This window comes from Protopterus annectens, chromosome 1.part1 (genome assembly GCF_019279795.1).
Source record: "Protopterus annectens isolate FY-2018-M chromosome 1.part1, PAN1.0, whole genome shotgun sequence".
Classification (NCBI taxonomy): Eukaryota; Metazoa; Chordata; order Ceratodontiformes; family Protopteridae; genus Protopterus; species Protopterus annectens.
This window is the reverse complement of record NC_056726.1, coordinates 30037308-30051855: the sequence shown is the minus strand read 5'-3', so window position 1 is coordinate 30051855 and position 14548 is coordinate 30037308. Positions and strand designations below refer to the sequence as shown.

General features: G+C 36.0%; 1 protein-coding gene across 1 annotated transcript in view; it reads left to right on the top strand.

Moving 5' to 3' along the window:
* The window catches only part of ADAMTS12 (ADAM metallopeptidase with thrombospondin type 1 motif 12), a 2672119-nt gene that overhangs the window by 2290656 nt on the left and 366915 nt on the right, over positions 1–14548 (top strand). The window contains exon 15 of the mRNA XM_044085381.1: positions 13076–13202. Coding sequence (XP_043941316.1) covers positions 13076–13202 — 127 coding nt within the window. The remainder of the gene's footprint in view (positions 1–13075; positions 13203–14548) is intronic.

Sequence of the window (14548 nt, the reverse complement as noted above, 5' to 3'; positions counted from 1 at the left end):
TGTGTTAACATACATTTTTGAACAATTTGAAATCTGAAACTCCAATGCATGTCATTATTTGATTATTTCAGTCCTCGGATCATCCCAGTGATTTGCCAGAAAAACACACATTTTATGATGAACAGACCAAAAATATGAGGCAAAAATCTGTACATTCTGTGAAAATCTGGGCAGTTGAGAGGTATGATATCTGTATTTACAAAGCTGTGTCCTTTGCTCACCCTGAAATTAAAATGGTGGCTACCAGAACTTGTCATTTCTTTTCTGGAGTATTAACACATCTCCATGTTTCCAGTGCATTTCTTCAAATGATATACAGCCTTCACTCACCAAAAACTTTGAAAAGCTTGAGGTGCATTTTTAATTAGAAAGTATTCTCTGTTACTGCTTGCCACACACATGGTAGTAGAAATTAGATTAGGTTGACTGAGTGTATGTTCATTTTTATTTTTGTTGAGTATATGCAAGATGATTTGCTAAATATCACAGTAAGAATTACTGACAAAACCTTTTGCCACACAAATTGCAGACAGTGAAACATGCATGCACCAATCTAATAAAGGGGCATAAAACTGTTAGAGAATAATTTTTGGCGTGGCAAGCCTGCCTGAGTATTTAAATCATTTCTGAGTGGGTTCTCATTTTTCTGCATTTTAAATATTTCTCCTCTAAATCTGAAACTACATAAACTGATGTTGGTTTTATAGCATCCACTGTTATCTGTCTGAGCTCTTAAGTGCATTATCAGCATTGCTCATCTAATTCTGTGTTTTAGCAACTTTTCAAAGTTAAAACAAAAAGTCAGCTTTGGCCAGCTGTGTGAATTGTAACGAGAGCGTGTTATAATTAAACTCGATGAGAGTGGGAGATTACTATTACTTTGAGAAAATAAGCAGTATTGGCTTGAGCTTTAAGCTATTTGCAGCCTTCTGGCATTTTACATTATGCAAGCAGACAGATTTCTTTGTCTTTGGACTCTTGGAAGCTGAAAAGCTCTCCTCAAACTAATACCGAACATAGCTCACTCAAACGTCATAGTGAAGACTGAAGTGGAAGGTAGTCGAGTTCCACAAGAATTGAATGGAAAATAACAACTGATGGTCAAAAGACAAGGAGATGAGGATGAACAAGTAAGGTTTGTAAATAGACAGGAGTTTTTGGTCACTGGATCTAAATCACTGACTGGGAATATAGTTGCGTTGAAAGTGTTTTAGTCCTGGACAGACAGATGGATGCTGGATAATTTTATATAGTAGTAAGAAGCTGTGTATATGTTAATTGATAAGGCAGTTCTAACCAATTTAGGCTTTTTAGTGCTGTGCAGTGATGGGTTTTCAAAGGGGTATTTGCTGCAAATTCAGCAACTTTATTATTGGATTGCTCAAGTTTTATTTTTTGCGAAGCTTGCAGGTTAGTGAGGATGAGAGTACCATAAAGAAGTGTGGGGAGGGGTAAGTAGTGGCAAGTGTAGTTTTAGTTGTGCCAGTGAGAAAGTTTTTGGCTCTGTAAAGCATAAAACAAAACGGCCCTTGCAAGTACGGCAACTGCACGGCCCCAAAAAGGGAAATCAAACTAAAAAAAAAAGCCCAGCAGACTGTGGTATAACAAATGCTTTATTAAAGCATGTATAAATGAAGCTCTGTCAGACCAGTATAGACTGAAAAAATAATTAGATAGCCTTCATCAGTGTAACATGTACATGTAATTTGCTATGAGAAGTGACTTTAATAGTTGTATTATCAAAAGAGAGAACTTTAAATTTTGTTTTTTGATGACAGATGGATTTGGGAAAAAAAGTAGTTTGGTCTTTTTTTGGTTGAGCTTGAGTTATGAGTTGCAAAGCCATGTTTCAGTGGCTGTTAAAGCTTCCTGAGTAATTGTTTTGCAGTTGTACCATGTTTTAGATGTGCAAATGAGAGTGGAATCCTCAGCACATTGTATTAGAGTGGCCTGTTACGTGGATGTCCTCCGCTGGCCAGATGCATTTTCTTTGAATGTGAGTTTCAAGGGTAGAGATATTTACATGGTTATGCCGAGTTTATTTTCCCTGTGAGACTGTATTGTTTGTTTATCAAATAGTTATCAGTGTTTGTGCTGTTTTGTTTCAATATCTGTATTCACTGTGGAAGTAGGTAACAAACCAGTATGCACACTAACAAGTCTGAGCAGTGTTTATGGTAACTGGGGAGAAATAGCCAAGTATTGGAACACTAGAATTGCTGAGTATGGGGCTGCTTTGGGGGAGTAGGGGGTTGCCGCAGGAGGGGCTGCTCTGAGGGGACGTTGATGCCGGTTGGTAGTAATTGCTTTATATGACCAAGTAAAAGCTGTATAACAGAGCCGAAGCTGTTCAAAAGCAGACCAGTAGGTTCATTTAAAGTCGAATGGGTAACATTCCCATTGGACAGAACTTCACATTTTTTTTTTTGCTTAAATAAAAGCTTACTCTGGCAACATTTCAGTTGTTTATGCTGTTCCATATACTATTTAGGAGTTTCAGGTATAAAAGTGTTTTATTCATCTATTAAAAAAAACTTAGAAAATGCATTCACTGCTTTTCAAAAACAAAGGTTCGATATGGTTAACTTTAACTTTTTCTTTTTTTTTTTATTTTTGGCAGTCCCTTTATTTTAAGCTTCAGCAAGTCAGAGCCACATTTTGACAGAGGCTTCAGTTAAGAAAGATTAAACATAGTTTCCATTTGCAATATATATATTCCATGCCCATCCATTTATTTTTCTGCTTAGTGCTTTCACTCAGAAATGGAAAGTCAAAGTTCATTTGAACAATCCATGTACATGGAATTCTTTGAACTAATTACAAACAATAGAAAAAACATTGATGTGAAACGTAAGCCATGCCCGCCGACAAAGAAGCCCTACAGAACTGTGGTAAACAGTACATCGAATTTAAAAAAGCATCTTCAGACATCACATCCTATCGCAGTTGCAAAGCTAAATAGTCTGAAGAGGAAAGCAGTTGATTCAGGTGCTGACAATTTGGGCAAGAAGTCATTGACACAGCCATCTATTGCAGCAGTCATTGGTTCTGGTCATGTCACACAGTCCATGGTAGATAGTTTGATCACTGACTTTCTGGTGAATGACATGCAGTGTTTCAGCATTGTTGAAGCCATCCTTCATCAACCTTGTAACTGGCCTGCAGCCAGGAAAGGTGGCCATGAGCAGGAAAACTCTCACGGAACGACTGGAGAAACAGTTCAGTTATATGAAAGAGAGTCTGATGGAAACATTAGCAAACATTTCAACTGTTTGTACTACGGCTGATATTTGGACCCAATAGAATCATAGTTACTCTGGTGTCACTGCCCACTGGATCGACTGTGACACACTTCAAAGAAAGTCAGCTGCTTTGTCGTGCTGCAGATTACAGGGGAGACATACATATGCTCTCATAGCATCAGCTCTTGAGAACATTCCCATCAAGTACAAGATAGATCAAATGGTGTGTGCAACAATTAATGGCACTGGCAGCAATTTTGTGAAGACTTTCACTGTCTTCTTGGAATGTGAGAGATCTGACACTACAAGCATTTTGTCCCAAGATGAGGATGATGATGGTGAAGTGATTTACAACAGCATGACAGCCATGCTGTGTCAGTCAGGGCAAAGCAAGAACACCTATTTACTGCCTCCCCATCTGAGATGTGCAACACATACATTGAATCTAGCTGCCGTGCACGATGCTGAATCTGCATGTAAGCTGCTTGGAACAAGGCTAGTCACAGTGCCCAAGCTGCTGAGGTGGTTCAAAATAAGTGTGATCTGGCATTGATTATTCCCAATGTGACATGATGGAATTCCACTTTCTACGCGATGGAGAGAATTCTCCTCATTGCAACTCTGGGTGAAGGCTGACTGAATGAGATATGTGAACAGATTAGAACTGCCATCTTCAGTCTTGCAGAAATGACCTTTGTTGCTGAGTTTGTGCAAGCAATGCAGCCCCTGGCAATGGCTCTGGACATCCTGCAGTCAGAGCTGAAAAGCTTTGTGGGAATCCTGATTGCCACCATTATGTGCCTGAAAAACAAGTTGTCCATAGTCAGGCAGGTCTGTGAAGCTTGTTGTGCTGTAAGATGATGCTCTTCTTAAAGGCATTGAGGCTCAGTTTGATCACCTTCTGGAGTGTGAAGAGCTCATTCTGGCTAGCATAGTGCATCCACAGTTCCATTTGCGATGGATGGACAGTGAAGAGCAGAAACACAGAGGCAAGGCTCTGCTCCTTGATGCCAAGCAGAAACTGGATGAACCTGCAAGTGGGTCATCTGAAGCTTCTGCATTACCTGCCAAAGACAACTTCGTCAGCTTCAAAAAATCAATGCCAGCCAATGTTAGCATATCTTCTCAGATGGACATGCATCTGACTGACCCTTCCAGGGAAATATCTTCTCTCAACAGTTGTCCTATAGTCAAGAAGATATTTCTGAACACTAATACAGCTCTGCTATCTAGTGTACCTGCTGAATGCCTGTTCAGTCTTAGTGGACAAGTGCTGACTGCAAGAAGAAATAGAATCACTGATGAACACTTTGAAACGTTGCTCCTTCTTTGAGCCGACAGAAATGTGTTGTCATTGTGTAATCATTGTGAATAGTTATATAAAGTGATATTTTGGTTGACTTTGTTGTGCTAACAGTTTTATTAGGCCTATATGACATTTTCTGTAAGCATTTTTGCATCCTCAGCATTAGTTTTAGCAGATTAACCTAATGTATGTTGTTGAAAATTTGATGGGTTGTAACTTGTTATGGGTCTTGCATTGCTGGCTGTGCATACTGAGTGTGTGCCCCCCACATCCCCCCTAACTAAATATACCAACTCCGAGGTTGCACTACAGTGGAGAAAAGAGCAAATTGTGTAGTTGGCCAACTACATCTTTGCCCTGTAAGAATTCAGTGAATCACAGAAATTAATTTTGCTGAATACATGTCGGTCTTTTCGTATTCGATGTTATGGTGTTTCGATGCCATTATATAGACCCGAGCCAAACACCCACTGCAAACAATCGGTAGTGACTTGTATAATTGAAGAAACTAAATTATTTAAAGCAGATTTTCCCTGTCAAGAAGAGACTGTAGACAAAACATTACTCATGCTTTCACAATTATTCAGAACAAAGTTTAACAAATGTACCCTGATTATTCAAAATTATAAAAATCAGAGCTGCAGAAGCATATACATTTTCCCACACTTATCAGTCATCATCCCTTCCATATCCAAAAGAGAAGGACTGGAATTAACTAAATGCTTAGCAGCAGTAGGACTAGCTACAATTACAGCCTGCTAAGTCAGGTTTGTGAAGAGTGCATAAAAAATTAAAAGATTGAGGAGCTTTATACAATAATAATCTGAAATGTTAGGACCTGCTACAGAGAGTCCCAAATTGTGAGACTGAATGGCTAAAAGAATTGACTCAGATATACTAAGATGACATTACTTACAGTATTATTTTTCTCTGAGGTATGGTGATCTTAGAAACAGTATATATATATATATATATATATATATATATATATATATATATAGATATATATATATATATATATAGATAGATATATATATATATATATATATATATATATATATATATATATAAATATCTACTTAAGTTTCAGGGATGTGAATGGGGGCTTCTCCCAGAAAAAAAGAACTTTGAAGGAGAATATCAATTTTTAAAAGTCGCTCTTTTCCTGGTATTTGATCTTTTTTTCCAGCTTTTCGGCACTCAGCATTTCAAGTGCTGACATTTCAATAGAGAGCCACTTTACACAGCTTATCTGCCTTTTTAGGGACAGCTGACTGACTATCAGGAAAATTGCAGTCAGTAACACACACATCCTTTAAAGCTAATAGAACTGGAGGAATGGCTGAAGGTTCTGATAATTCCTTCTATAACAGCCCAAAGTGTTTTATAAAGGACTGAGAAACGTATGTTCTCCCACTGAAAACATTGACACATTTTGGAAATATTCTCAAAGAAAGAGAATCTGAGGAAAAAACACTGTTATCTGTCCCTTCATCTTCCTCTCCAGATTCAGAATCTTGAATGAGTCATTGGGTCATTGTATATAGCTTAATGGTTGACTCTCTTCAGCAAAAGAGGTATTCCTCTTTCTCTTACCAGAAACTACTCTATTAGAAGGATAAAAAGCCTGAATTACACCCTGAGCCAGATGTAGTAAACTACTCGTGTCTAAGGAAATTTGAGGAGAACTAAATACATGTTTAGTTTTCTTTTTCTTTTTCATGGAGAAAAATAGGGCCAATGGTGTTATTAATAGCAGTAGTTGCTTCCCCATGGATGGGCTCAACATTCTGACAAAACAGGGAAACCGTACCTATTCCTTCTCCAAGGACTGACAGGAATAGTTCTCAATTATCCACTGAGGGGACCCCAGCAGCCAAAAAGGACATGGCTAACCCCAATCCATAGTGGCTTTAGGTGCTACACCTGAGGGAACTAGGATAAAAGATTAGTTGTCTGTGATACAACTAAAGGCCACAGCAGACTCAGCCACCTATAACTGAGGCAAATTGCTAGCTTGTTGTGGTGACAAAGGCTGTTTGCTTACCTTTTTCTTTTTGTGGCTGGAAGAAGGACCAGCTTTGGAACTAGCAGTTTGTTCCCATGTTTGTCTTCAGTTTAATTCCATGGTCAAGCTGAAAATGGTTCCCCTTCCCAGGGGAAAAAAACAGCCAAGGCCAGTAAAACATAAAAGTCCATAACCATCACTATGTTTTATAAAATGCAATAAGAAGTACTTTAAAACATTTTACCAGCCCCCCAAAGTAAAATAAATACAATTTCTCCACAGAGAAATGGTTTTCAATTATCTTAAACAACTTTTAAACTGAAAGAAAAAAAACAGTGCTCTCATTTAAAAGTAAAATATATTCTCATGATAGTCTTATAAAACATAAACTCCTAGCTTTAAAATAACTTTCCTGAACAGGAAAGTATTAATAAACATACATTTTTTAATGGAAGGTTGTTCCCAAAGGAAACTTATTTGCCCAGCAAAAGAATAGCACAAACTGACCTTCGATCCTCAAATGCCTCAGAGGAGCATGATTTTGGTATCAGGAAAGTTCTGAATGGCTTGGTGCCCAAATCTGTCTTTTTAGTCAGCTCACATTGAGCTGTCAGTTTGGGTGAATGGAAGATGTCCAGAAGCTTTGGAATCTGGCTGGTTGTTATATCCTATGTTGGATATAACCCATATAGCTAAGGCTACTGCAGCAGTGATAAATATAATAAATATAGGCAGTTTTCTAGAAGTCGTTTTTTAGCTGTCCTTTAAAAAGCTTACATAAATAAATTGCATATATAGATGTAGTGTGCACAAGTCAAGTATAAGATGGTAGGGATAAGTTCAGGATTTGAACAAGCAGAAATACCTGAATATCCCTGAACTGTTTCACAGTATGTCCAAATCCAACTGTCCTGCTGCATCTTTGAGATATAGCATCACAAATGTTTATATAACCTCTGATTTAAAAACAATCGTAAGTGCACTGATGTGTGTGCAATTCCATGTATGACTACACTTGAGAAACTGCAGATGAATTTGTTCCTTAGCTGCTTGTAAGCTAGGTATCAAGACATTAAATATTTTGTGAAACTCTTTGTTCTTGCTGAGTTTAGTTCAGTTTTCCTTAGCTGCTTGTAAGCTAGGTATCAACACATTAAATATTTTGTCAAACTCTTTGTTTTTGCTGAGTTGAGTTCAGTTAATCAGTATTGCTTGACACCATACCATTTCAGTAAGTACACTCTGCACAGTAATCTGAGTTCACTAAATATGGATGTCATTTATTTTCTGCAGAGCCAATTTCTAACCTTCAAAGTGAAATATATGTTGTGCTCAATAAATTTCAATAGATACAACTGAAACAATATATGTCAATACAGCCTTTATTGTGCAAAGTGTTGCAAATCATAACTTTATATTTTACAATTTACCATTCTGAACTATATAACATTGTTGAATAAACTCCAAATATACTGCAAACTTTAATATAGTTCCTCCCAAGTTCTTTCCATCAGTGTTATCAAATCATTTACAAAAAAGATATGAATTTCTTCAGAGGTCTGTACTAATATGTGTATTTAAGAACACTTGTCCATGGTACATTCCGTGCACAGTGAAGACTTGATGTAATTGAGCATGGCCATCACATCTAAACTGTCATAGGCCAGAACAATAGTAATATTTTTTAGGTGCATGCATTCCAAAATGTATCTAAATACTTCTTTTTAAATGTGTTCTCTAACATAAAATCCAACACTTTATTCAGAAGTGGACTTCCCCGGTAATCAAACTGAAAATAAAAAGTCTTCAAACAGTATAAGCAGTGTGAATACGTATGCCATAAACTTTCAGAAAATCTTGCTTTTGTTTAGTGGGTACTGTGTTAGCATTCTCCCTTCTGGTTATCCTTGTATAAAACCATTTTTTAATTGGCCAATGTATGGAAATAAATTAAGTTATCAGAATAAATTAAGCTACCAGAAATGTTCATAGGAAAGAGGTCAAGAATATTGTCAGAGGTTAGAGGAGTTAGTTGTCTTCCCACTTAACCCTGGAAGAGGTGGGGAACTTGAAAGTACAGGAGATTGTGTAATGTCCAACAGATGTGTCAGAGTCATGCGTAATCAGAAGGATAGAAAGGGAAGGAGGAGACAGAGAGAGCAGATTGCAGTAAACAATTAATATCCAAATCGTCCAACATACTTTTTTCACAGGGAAGTTTGTGCAACCATGCAATGGGTTATCAAAATGGGTGGTGGAGAGGGAATCTACTGTGGCACTCAGAGTATGAGAAAAGTGGAAACTGAGCAGGAGGGAAGGGAAGGATGGAGGACGTGCAGAATATAAGGACACATAAAAGGGCAGAGTCCGTAAGTTTATTCAAGCAAATGCAATGTAAAATGAGGCTTACCTCTCAAGCAGATGTCAGGAAAAGAATGGCTTGCAAGTATACTGTTTCATAGCAATTTAAAAAGAAAAGTGTAAACCCATTTCAGCTTTTAGTTCTGGAGTTCCTTAAGATAAAACAGCAACAGTAACATTATCAGTACATTAACCAAGTGTCTGCAATAAAAATAGTGTAATTGAACTCACCTCCAGTCTTGCCAGACCCACCTATTAGTATTTACTGTGCTAAGGGATTACTCTGACTAATCTTGAGTTATATTCTGTAAATAGATTTTTTGCCATTTTCTTCATTTCCATGTTAACTTTTTTTCATCTGCTTTTATTTAGCATATCCGGGAGGTGCTGCAAGCATATACATACATAACTGAATCATAACACAACATCAGCTGGGATGTTATCTGCAGTAGTAACATATTGCCTCCTGCTTATTTCACTCAATCTAACAGCAGTACAATATCATATCTGTCTCATACAGCCTATATTCATCATTACATTTCTATGCATATTCTGAAAAGAGTAAAATACAAAATGTCTCATGCTCCTGTAAAGAACTTTTGTTGCTCATCCCAGAGACTGGATAGATGATAAAAATTCAGTAAGCAAAGTAGAGTAGTATTGCTGGAAATAAATTAATTCGCAAGTCTTGGTGAGTACCTTCACTAGCGAACCCTGTTTTTACAAAATCTCACCAAGATAACATTGATACATCCCTCCCTTTGTGTGTGTGTGTGTGTGTGTGTGTGTGTGTGTGTGTGTGTGTGTGTGTGTATATACATATATATATATATATATATATATATATATATATATATATATATATATATATACTGTATTTTATATAACATATATGGACAAAAGTAGTTTAAAAAATCAAAAAGGCAGCTAGGTACATAAGTCCCAGGATAAAACAAGTGCCCAATCCTGGTAGGCACACTTGTACCAGGAATAGAAAAAAATGGCAGTGTAGAATCCTCATGACACAGAAACATTTCTACAATGGGGTTAGGCCAGGCTCAGAGAGAGGATGCCCCCTCCCCATTGTAGAAGAAAGTAGGAGTCCACAAAAAACACAAAAACTGACAGGCCAAAAAACAGCCATAAAGATGACAGAGTGGACTATTGAGGATAAGAAAACAATTATGAATTGATACTATTATGCAAGAAGCCCAGAATTTCTGGACCAAAGATATACAAAAAAAGATTAAGAGAAACATTAGAGGAAAGAAAAATATTTGCACAAGAAAAACTGTTAAAAGCTTCAAATGCAAAGTTGTGTCCATTAATACAACAGATTAATGAAAAACATATATAGACCAAGAAACCGTAGCTGTTTGGAAAAAGAAAAAACGAGGAAGTGTAAAAATATAAAGATCAATCTAGAGATTTTTGACAGGTATAAAAAAGAAAGATGGAAATGGGAAAAAAGAGGGCTCTGATACGGTGAAATATTATGCAAAGGAGAAAGCCAAATTAATCCGTACTAAAAAGCAGCACCAAAGATATTCAAAAAGAAATACAGGCAGAGGTGCCCAGACATGGAAAATTTCATAATAAAAAATAATATCACAAAGGGGGAACATAGAACAGAAGATCGCTAAAGTAGAAGTAAAAAAAAAATAGAAGCTGAAGGTATGTTATACCTGTGAAATAAATGGTTTAGTGTAGAAGATTGAAGACAGGTTTTGTCATAGCATGATGGAACAATGAGTCCCCCAAGTAAGGAGAAATAGGAGTGAGAAACATCTAAAGAAGAAATTTGGACATGGGGAAAAAAGAAAGATTTAACATGGTGCAATATTTATTCACAGGAGAAAGGAAAACTAATCAATACAAAAAGCTGTACTAAAGATATTTTAAGACAAATATAGGCAAAGTCATCTGGATCTGGAAAATTTTACAACACATAAATAAGAAAACAAAAGGGGAAAGTAGAAAAGTGGATTAGTAATGGAGAAATTAAATAAATAGAAAGTGAAGTTATTAATTACCTGTGAAGTGAATAATTTGGTGTAGAAAATCTAACTCTAATAACACCTCAGCATAATAGAAAAATGAGTCCAGAAATTAAGGAGAAACCAGTGGAGCAGGAAGCATCTGATAGTTGCCGCATGAAGACACCTTGGAGCCTTTAGTAGGAAACCAATACAAATGTTCAGTTGTTGTTGCACAGGAAGGGAAGGAACAGGAAACTGTGACAATTCTTATGCAGTCAATGTTGTGGAGTGATAGGCCAGTGAGCTCCTATATGAAAGAGCAATGGATGCCACAGGATGAAGCTGAAGGGAATATGTCACAGGAAGATGTTCTGGAACTTGAACAATGCCAAAGGAAATGGAGAATAAAGAATGTGCTCTCAGTTTAGAATAAAATGGTCTAAGGGAAAAGTTGTTTGATTTAATAGAGATGGATAGACATATTAAGATCAATGAAAGAGAAAGATTACACAAAGTCAATAAGACCCAAAATGATAGAAGGCTGATGAAACAAATAATCACAGTAATCAAAACTGTTCATCAAAATTCATGTGATATAACAGAGTAAACAGGATGTATTACTGCGCATCTAAATTAATAACGTACAGTCTTACCACAGAAACACAGACCAGTAAAGGAAAGGATCAGGAGAAATCAAATGCCATCATGGAAATATCGAATAGAGACAACTATAAAGGAATTAAGACAAGAAGTGTCACTGTTAAAAGAGTACAGAAGAAGGAACAAATCAACGAAAATATTCAAAGAAAGATAAGACAAAAGCAATGCACAGTATCAGAACAGAACAGCATATATCGTACATTATTGCAAATAATAAACTAAAGATATCAGCACAGGCAGAAAAACTCAGAAGATATGCAGATAAATATAAAGGAAAAGTACAAAATAAGCAATTTATTGATGACCAAAAATGTTATAGACAATTGGGAAACAAGGTAAAAGGAACAGAAACACCACCAAAAAAGAAAAAATAGACACATTTTAGAGAAATATAAGATCCTGTGGAACTTAAAAAGATGCTGAATGGATAGAAGAAGTAAAAGAAAGAATAAGAAGTTCAAATGTACAGGATGTGAGATGGGATGAAGTAACGGTCAAAGAAACTGAAACAAATTTCAGAAAAACTCCTAATTAGAAAACCCCAGGCCCAGATACAATACCTAATTTCTGCCTAAAAGTATTAACATCTTCACATGAAGATTTAGCCATTAGTAAGAAGGATATATATGAGATTCCCAAACAGACACCAACTTGGTTAACAATAGGAAAAAGTATACTCCTCCTTAAGAGTGAACCTACAAGCTATCCTAAAAATTATAGACCAATAACTTGCCTTCCAATAATGTATAAACTATATACTTGAATTGATGCCAACAGAGTTTGCAGCCATTTGAAAGAAAATTCAGTCATGTGAATAGAATAAAAGGGGAACAAAAGAAAGTCATATGGAAGAAAAGATAATTTGTTATTAATTAAAGTCATAACTGAGAATTATTAAAAGGGACACAATCTGAGTATTGCATTGACAGACTACAAAAAAGCATTTGCTAGCATCCCACATTCATGGATAAAAAAGTGCTTACAAATGTATAAGATATACCCTACATTGTTCTGTTACATACTAGTAGAACCTAATGCTGAATATCACCTCAGTTTAATGATTTCCCATGAGAAAGGGAACTTTTTTATATACTATGAGAAGCTGAGGAAGTGATACAGAACTGCAGAATTAGATTTTTGACATTGGGGCTGAAGTTCTTCAAGGTTACATGTAATATTTACTGTTCATTCTTTAGAAATATCTGGAAAAAGTGCTTCCTAGTCTAGTAAGTGAGGCAGGATAGGGCTGTTTCCAGGTATTTGTAAAGGAGAAAATGTTGGCCTCCTTGGTTGCATCTCATTTACTGACAGAGAATTTTAGTTCAGAGAGCCACTATCTGAAATTATATACCCAGCTGTTTCACTCATGTACTGCTGTGATGAGTATTTTTGCCATCTGACTTCTGATGGATATAATGCAGCATGTCAATTACATCTTGGTAATACTTTCATTTGAAATGGTGAAACTAAAGAATCACATAGTTCAATATTAACTACATGTTTTGTTTTTTTTTGCCAGGGATTAAAAAGCAGATGGTTCATTGTGTCAGAAAAGGGAGAGGTTTAGTAAATGAAAAACTCTGCAAAGCTGCTACACGTCCTAAAGACAAGGAAATGAAATGTACTCAACAGGATTGTCCTGCCAGGTACTGTGCAAAAAACATATTTCTATAAACACATTACTCCTATTTATGAACATTTGTTCACCAGTATGTGTGTGTGTGTGTGTGTGTGTGTGTGTGTGTGTGTGTGTGTGTGTGTGTGTGTGTGTGTGTGTGTGTGTGTGTGTGTGTGTGTGTGTGTGTGTGTGTGTGTGTGTGTGTGTGTATATAGCTATATATATATATATATATATATATATATATATATATATATATATATATATAGCTATATATATATATATATATATATATATATATATATATATATATATATATATATATATGTTTAGGTCATGTATACATGTTTAAAAATACAATGTTATAACAAATTTATGTTATAGTTTAATCAAGTCTTGTCAAAAATTTACATTCTTTTTTATTTAATTTTTAAACAAAAAACTGTAGACGGCCCATATTATCCATAATGCAGTCCCAATTTTGTTTTATCAACAATAAGTGTTTAAACTATGCACACACAAACTCTCCCTGTATCTACTTATGTATGCCCCACACATGCATGAAGGTGATGTGGAAGCTTATTTGGTGGCATTTGAGGGTTTCATGGCTTGAAAAATCAGGCCTTAAGCTGGGTGGAGTAGGATACCGTCCTCATACCTAACGTGGAACAAAATACAACTATAAATGGACCTTTAGATTGCTGATACACTCAGTTGTCACATACTGAAACAGAAAATGTTAGCTGTGACCAGAGGTTCACCTGAAACAGTCACTTACATTTCACAATTGAATATTTAGCATGGACAGACTGACAGGGTCACAAACAAAAGATAGGATCCACATGAAAATAATGTAAGCAAAATTGTAGAAATCTTTGCAATAGTTTTTTTTAAAAAGACCCCCCTGAGAAACTTTAGAAAGGGGTATTCTGGTGTCCCCAAGTGTTCTGACCAGCTAGTTGTTTTAGAAAAATGGCTGTTAACTGAACAAAATACAACTATAAATGGACCTTTAGATTGCTGATACACTCAGTTGTCACATACTGAAACAGAAAATGTTAGTTATGACCAGAGGTTCACCTGAAACAGTCACTTACATTTCACAATTGAATATTTAGCATGGACAGACTGACAGGGTCACAAACAAAAGATAGGATCCACATGAAAATAATGTAAGCAAAATTGTAGAAATCTTTGCAATAGTTTTTTTTTTAAAAAGATCCCCTGAGAAACTTTAGAAAGGGGGTATTCTGAAGTGTCCCCAAGTTTTCTGACCAGCTAGTTGTTTTAGAAAAATGGCTGTTAACTGAAATTTTAAAGCTTAAGTCACAATTGAATACATCAACTGGCCTTCTCAAATGTATATTTATTTAC